The sequence below is a fragment of the Cimex lectularius genome, unplaced genomic scaffold, assembly GCF_000648675.2.
Source record: "Cimex lectularius strain Harlan isolate CLEC.00 unplaced genomic scaffold, Clec_2.1 scaffold260, whole genome shotgun sequence".
Taxonomy (NCBI): domain Eukaryota; kingdom Metazoa; phylum Arthropoda; class Insecta; order Hemiptera; family Cimicidae; genus Cimex; species Cimex lectularius.
This window is the reverse complement of record NW_019392831.1, coordinates 89,469-97,451: the sequence shown is the minus strand read 5'-3', so window position 1 is coordinate 97,451 and position 7,983 is coordinate 89,469. Positions and strand designations below refer to the sequence as shown.

At 34.4% G+C, this 7,983-nt stretch overlaps 1 protein-coding gene across 1 annotated transcript; it reads right to left on the bottom strand.

Annotated features, from left to right (window-relative positions):
• Window positions 1-1,020: 1,020 nt before the first annotated feature.
• Window positions 1,021-5,975, bottom strand: LOC106670364 (tubulin beta chain-like). Its single transcript, XM_014400623.1, has 2 exons — window positions 5,794-5,975; window positions 1,021-2,504 (listed from the first exon to the last, which is right to left on the bottom strand). The coding sequence occupies exon 2, from the start codon at window positions 2,452-2,454 to the stop codon at window positions 1,114-1,116; it is 1,341 nt and encodes a 446-aa protein (XP_014256109.1). The 5' UTR covers window positions 2,455-2,504; window positions 5,794-5,975; the 3' UTR covers window positions 1,021-1,113.
• Between the last annotated feature and the right edge of the window lie 2,008 nt (window positions 5,976-7,983).

Genomic DNA, 7,983 nt, shown 5'->3' with positions numbered 1-7,983 from the left:
TATTGCAAAAGACAGCTCTCTCATACATAAATTATCCACTCACATGATTTTCATCATCCTAGAATATTCGCCACAACAAATGGTACTGTTGTAATAATTTCATAGGAATTTCACAAATTTCTATTATTAATTATATTCAAATATTATTTAAGAAGAATTAAGATCTTCGAAGAATAAACTATGTTTTTCATACCGACAAACAATTGCATGGATTAAAGTTTGGTGCCCACGATTGAAATAACACGACAAAAAGATATGTTCCATTCATGTTAAAAGCAGAGAATAAATAGAAGGCTTGACATCCTGCAAGGTAACGAGTCCACTTCTGGTTCAATGCACCCCCTTCACTTAAGGGCGGAAACGAGCCTAGCGGGGAAGGAAGGAAAATTTGGCCTCTCCGTTGTGTCAACTGTCCTCAGAAGCCGCGACGATAAAAGACATTTTGCCTAGGGCAACGAAGAAAGGCATTCCACAATTACACATAAACTATTTAATCAATATTATTTTGAATACGTGTTTAAGGGTAACACTCTCTCTCTCTCTCTCTCTCTCTCTCTCTCTCTCTCTCTCTCTCTCTCTCACCCCGTCTCTCTTTCCTAAACACAATATATAAGAGCTAGGTCTGATTCCGAACTGCCGAAATCCGAGGTTTGTGATTTCTGAGTTCGGCGGTATTTTAAATTACACCAAAGTGGACATTGCCATACATATGAAAGAGGTAGGTTCAACTCTTCACGTGTATGTTTTGTACTTGTATGAGCAGAATGCTGCTTATAAAAATCAGAACTTTTATATTGTTGATGGAATCTACTCAATGATAAAAGCATATAACACAGAATTAATAATTAAAGCTAAATTATTATCATACTTAAATATATTATTTCTTAAATTTAGTGACATTATTGGCAAGGAAATTTTCTATAACATATACTACACACACAAAAGATGGGTTAGCTTGTGAAACATTTTTTTTTTAATTTAAACTAAAAATTAGTTAAACTAGAAACGACAACAAGAAAATGTGTAGGTCAAGGTTTATTTATGTTTATTATTTTTAATTTTTGTTTCATTCAGTACGACATAAAATTTGATTCAAAAAGCAATATCGTCAATTTAGACTTCTTCAACGTTGTCTTCGTCTTCATCGAATTCGCCGGCCTCCTCTGCGGTTGCGTCTTGGTATTGCTGGTATTCGGAGACTAAGTCGTTCATGTTGGATTCGGCTTCGGTGAACTCCATTTCGTCCATGCCTTCTCCCGTGTACCAATGCAAAAAGGCCTTTCTTCTGAACATGGATGTGAACTGTTCTGAGACTCGTTTGAACAGTTCTTGGATGGCGGTCGTGTTCCCGATGAACGTCGACGCCATTTTCAATCCACGAGGAGGGATGTCGCACACGGCCGTCTTGCAGTTGTTGGGAATCCATTCGACGAAGTACGACGAATTTTTATTTTGCACGTTCAACATCTGTTCGTCGACCTCTTTCATCGACATCCTCCCTCTGAAGATGGCCGCGACGGTCAAGTAACGCCCGTGTCTCGGATCGCAAGCCGCCATCATGTTTTTAGCGTCGAACATCTGCTGAACCAACTCGGGCACAGTGAGCGCACGATATTGCTGCGAGCCCCTTGAAGTCAGAGGTGCGAAGCCGGGCATGAAAAAGTGCAATCGTGGAAAAGGGACCATGTTCACAGCCAGTTTCCTCAAATCTGAATTCAGCTGGCCAGGGAACCGAAGGCAAGTAGTGACTCCGGACATGGTCGCTGAGACCAGATGGTTCAAGTCGCCGTAAGTGGGTGTAGTCAGTTTCAAAGTCCTAAAGCAGATGTCGTATAGAGCCTCGTTGTCGATGCAGAAAGTTTCGTCCGTGTTTTCCACCAGCTGGTGGACCGAGAGCGTGGCGTTGTAAGGTTCGACGACGGTGTCCGACACTTTCGGCGAGGGCACGATGCTGAACGTGTTCATGATCCTGTCGGGGTACTCTTCACGGATTTTGGAAATGATCAATGTGCCCATCCCGGAGCCTGTCCCACCGCCCAAAGAATGCGTAAGTTGAAAACCCTGCAGACAATCGCAACTCTCCGCTTCCTTCCTCACGACGTCCAACACGGAATCGACCAACTCTGCTCCTTCGGTGTAATGGCCTTTCGCCCAATTGTTGCCGGCCCCCGATTGACCGAACACGAAATTGTCAGGCCTGAAGATCTGTCCGAACGGACCGGAACGAGCCGAGTCCATGGTACCTGGCTCGAGGTCCACGAGTACGGCACGCGGTACGTATTTACCTCCAGTCGCTTCATTGTAGTACACGTTTATCCTCTCCAGCTGCAGGTCGCTGTCGCCGTGGTAGGTTCCCGTCGGGTCGATGCCGTGTTCGTCAGAAATAACCTCCCAAAATTTCGCTCCCACTTGATTGCCGCATTGGCCGGCCTGAATATGACAAATTTCTCTCATTGTGAAACGCCCTTAAAACTTCGAAATTCCTGTTATTCAGCGCGAATTATCTAGACGAAAAAAACATACATTCTATTTTTATTTTTAAACTAAACACATGATAAATTTGGACTACATTATTATTTCGATGCCTGCCTATTTCCAACAATTTTTTGAACTCAGGTTTGATACCAACCGATCACCTAGATATCTTACCTACAATTTAACCATCAGCCTGTTTATGCATTCTTTTTTAATTACATTCCACATACAAAAATGAAAGGGGTTTGAACATAATTGAAGCTTATATAATTATTCAAAATAACGACATGCAAAATAGTTGTGCAAAAATTAATGAATAAAATGAAAGAAAAAACCATTGCTCATGAAATGAAAATGTATATAACCTTGTCTGATATTACTAGAAACATCAGTGCCTAGTGCTGGACCACGGCAGCGGGCACACAGTGCCGCTAGCTAAGGGCTATACAGATATTTAAATGTATATAATGTTTATGTGGGTATGTGATGTGTCTATGTTTAATTTATTGGAATCAGTGTAATTTATTAGCGTGAAAGGAAAGGGTTCATTAATCGCGCTCCGAGAAATATCGAGTACTCTGGGGTGAGTGTGTGACATATGGGGAGTAAAAGTAAGTTATTAGCGCGAATGGAGTGGGTTCAACCCCGCCTCGAGGAATATCGACTACTCTGGCGAGTGAATGTGACCAGACTTCTATGTGTATGGTGATGTATATATGTTTTGTGACTATTCTGAACCTGAAATACAAAAGGAAAAGCTAGCATTTTAGGTGCGTAGTTTATATAAAAAAGTGTGGTTAGTTAATGATTATTTGGAGATCGCGAGATGCGATCTGGTGTGACGTTGGTTTTAGAAAAACATTTTTTTTAACGAGCCGACGTTTCGATTTTTATTGAGATCATCTTCACGGCCTGGGATTTATAAACATTGTTTAAATTATAAAAATACATGTAGGATGTGAAAACAAATGAATTTATACAATGCTAGAAATTTTAGATTCAATCAAAGAATTTTGTACTCACTCAAAGTGAGTGAATTAATTTATTATTCGATCAATGTATTTGCAATTATAGAAAGTAAGGAAATATGTGGTATAACAAAATTAAAGTGCACGACATTAATGACACAGCTATTGGGTTGTCCGGAAAATAATGCAGGATTTTGGTATTAAACAAAAAAAAAGAAACTAGTTACTTTAAAGCAATGTTCTTTAATCAAAATANCTGAATTATTTCCAAGTAGCGGAATGCTACAGAGGTAAACAAACAATATCATTTGGAAGAGGATTAATAAGTGTTGACATTCATACAAATGAGTAATCCTGTAAACGTACACAGAATATTTTATATAGATTTTTTTTAATGAAAACTTAAAATCCTGCATTATTTTCCGGACAACCCGATACATAGAAAACAGACACTTTGAGTGAGTACAAATACTTTGAATTAGTCTAAAATTTCTAGCATTGTATAAATTCATATTTTTTCACATCCTACATGTATTTGTAAAATTTAAACAATGTTTATAAATCCTAGACTCTGAAGATGATCTCAATAAAGATCGAAACGTTGGCACTATAAAAAAATGTTTTTCTGAAACCTACGTTACACCAGACAGCATCTCACTATCACCAAATAATTATTACATAAGAAAGTAGAGTCAGTAACAAGATCGAAAAGCTCAAACGGCTTCAGTGTAAATAAAACAAAATACGCGTGAAGAAAGCGATCACATAAAATATGATTTTCACCTATAGCACTGAATATGAGTTGGTGAAATTGAAATTTTACAGCTTTTCTGTTGGCGTCGGAACATGTCTGGGGATCATATTTCACAAAATATGATTGGCCAGCAACGAAAAGTATATAAACTAAGGGGTCAATCCCTTGATTTATTATATATTTGAAAAATAAATTTCAATCGTGCACTGAAAAACAAACCGTTCCCTTAATCCGACACGTTATTATAAAACCATCAACATATTTTAGCAATTTTTATTAATCAAAAACTCACGATTTTAAAACATTGAGGCAAAGCTTAATAATGTTAAAACAGAAATATGTTTATCAGACATAAAATTATATTTTTAATTAATTATTTGAACTTAACCGAGAAAAGTGACAATATAGCCTAATAAAAATGTGAACTTTTTATACCATTTTTTTTCTAGATTTCTAGGTTACTATAATAACAACAAATTCTTGAAGAACGTGTTGATTTATGAGCAAGATGATAAAGTGTAAACATGGTATTAAAGCCAATCAAAAGCCAAACAAAAGATACATCTCCTTTGGACCACAAGAATAATAAAAGCCTGCACGTTCAAAAGAGGAGGAAGTCAAAAGTGAATTGACGTTGTTGTTGGTTTTTCAATTTATTCCTAAATGGTGTAAAAATGTAGCGATTACGCTTTTATGCATTAAAAATGATTGTGGCTATTTCCAACATATAGGCTTTTTTTGTCAACATGTTCGGGTGTGTCGTATATCGTTTAGTGTTCAACTTAAAAAACAAAATGATTTAAGCCCTTGTAATTACCGAAATAATAAATAAAATGAAATTCGCTTGTCAAAAGGTCGTCAAAGGGAAATTTTATCATATGCGGTAAGGCCCGGTTGGGCTTCGTTCTGTTCTCAGTGAATAATAATTTTCCAGAGAAATTGTATTGGCATTTTTCATCTAGTGGTCAATGGTTCATAGGTAGAAGTGTTTCGATTTTACATTCTGCCAAAATTGTTTTATCACACTGCCATGATCGGTATTACTAAAAAATTTATTTTGTGCTGAACTAGCTGTAGCCTTGTTGCCCTATTAAGCTCAAGAAATTCATATATAAAATAACATATGAGAAAATGTTGAAGAATTGATATTTTCTAAAGTTTAAAATAGCAATTTTTTTAATCAGAGATTGACACAAAACATAAATTATAAATTATAAGAAGAAAGACAAAATGTGGAAATACGTCTGATCGAGGGAACAGTCTAAGCGGAATGTACGAACTCATGACAATTGATAATATAAACCTAGTAACTCAAGAATAAATATTTCTCTGGTTGATGTGAATTTTTCATTTATTTTGCTTAAATAACCATTCAGAAAGAAAATATTGGGAAAAGAAGAAAACTTCTAAACCATAATAAAAATTGCTTGCTAGGTTAAAAGAGGGTTCACCGAGTTTGCAGCTGTAGCCGTGTTGTAAACAAATGTAAAATTGTTAACAGCGGAAAGTATCCGTGCCTTGGAAACTCGGTTAAAAGTTCAGACGGCAATTTAAACCTTTTTAAATTGTAAAATCAACACAAAACGTACTACTTACATTTATCAAACTTGCTGCCGTACGTGAAAGCGGACCGGACGTATTTAAAACTTATATTTTGATCAAACCCAAGATATCAAAAGGCTGGTGCTTTAACAAACATTTTTAAACTAAACCACAAAATTCCCCGATCATATTTTTTTAAATTATAGATTTAACGGCTGTCTATTTCAAAATGCCAACAAAAAGCAATGTTTCGTCATTACCGGCTAAAAATAGCGTACTAAAGTTTTAAAATATTTATTAACTTGAAATTAATTCCAGGACGATTTATTCTATAAAAGAGGACGCAAATGGAACAGTACAGACAATTAGCACGTTTATCGTTTGACCTGTATTTAACTGAAGTGCTTTCTCATTGGTTAAGCTTTACTTGATAAAAGGAAAATCTTAGATAATCCACGAGTTATCTTCTTAAACCAATCTTACATTTTGCATATTTCTTAATTCATCTCCCAAAGGCCTCCCAATATTGTAAATATTTTCTTCTCACTCCATTTTTAGGTAAAATCGTTAATATTTAACAAGTTGTATTAATAAATGGATGTAACAATAGTTTAACCTCGAAGCGTGAAAGTATATTGTTTGATCAAATTATTGTTGTGTTTTGTGTTAAGTACCAAAAAACAATTCAATATAATATATTTTGAGGTTACAACTACTAGATATAAGTCATTAATTAATAATACACATATAAATTTTTAACATTGTATTTGACCAAAGGGTCCAAGTCACAAGAAGCAAAATTATGAGAAATTGTCTATATTTTAAAAGAGTGTTTGTCAGGTATGTATGAATACATTTGTAAAAGGATAATAAAATGACAATTGACAATATTAAGTTGTCAGTAAAAGAAAATCACGTTTTCAGACTAAATCCATATAGAATATAAGAAAGTATTACTAAGACATCTGGTTCATGAAAGACTAGATTGACAAAGTAAAAGTAAAAAAAACTATAACAAGGAAAACAACAAAGAAATTGAAATAAACGTGAAAAGGCTTCCAAATAAAAAGTCGGATTAATAAGCAATTACTCAACTAAGAGTATCGAAAAGAAAAAACCAAGATTTGAAAGTTGATTAAAATGTACATAATCAAGACTAATAAGAAAGTAATAGCCACAGAGAATTATGGTAAGAGATGGAACAAATATTTGAGGAAAGAAGGTACAAATGGCTATCGATATGCAGAAATGATTCTAAACTGAGTTTAAAATAATGTTTAACAAACTACTTATTTTAGAAATTGTTGATTGTTGAAAGTGTTGTTTATTGTATCGATCGTTTTTTTATTCACGAATAATCTGGATCACAGTTATGATCTGGATAAAAAAATTCTCGTGTTTACGGCAGATTTGTCTATTATTTGATAGATATTTTTTTTCATTCAGACGGTACCAAGATCCAGATTATTCGTACTTTAGAAATGGTTCTTCAACAAATACCAATTTAACGTAAAGATGAATGGCATCATGTTCTAATTCTATGTGGCTAACTGACTTTAAAACTGGGTACATTCATTTATAATTTTTTTCTGTTGAACGTCGAATTAATTTAATTAATTTAATTAATTTAATTTAATTTTGTTTAATTATTTAACATTTAAATTAATGTTTTATATCAAATTCTAATCTAAATTCAGTTATCTTTTATTCCTTGAACCCCATTTTTATTCCATGAAACCTTGATATTTTATGAATTGATACTCTTTTCCTTTTTTTATGTTGATTGTTCAAATTAGCGATGTTATATGATATATGTTAAAGGAATTAGAGACTTTGTTGTTTTTAATATTCGTTATGCATTTCGCATCGCTCGTCTCGCCACCAGGTATCTTTTCTTTTTTTTCCTATCGTATTTTTTGTCTTTATTCTTTCAGATCATATTGTTATAATTCATGTATGTAATCGATATGTTGTTTGAGAGTGTAAACATCACTATACCAATTTTATCCCTGGGTAATCATCCAAATATAAATGTTAATATATGCTTAAACAACTTTCTAAATTTCTTTTTTCTCTAACCCTCTTTCAATCTTCCTACAAGAGAATATTTATCATTAACTTAAGCAAAAGGCGAAGCTGAAGGTTTTTCAATACGCGAACTAACTCAGCAGGATAGGAAGGAAAGAGTAGGATTTTATGAAAAAGCTTGTCGGAAGAGCTTGAAGATTGGAGTAGCCTAAAGAC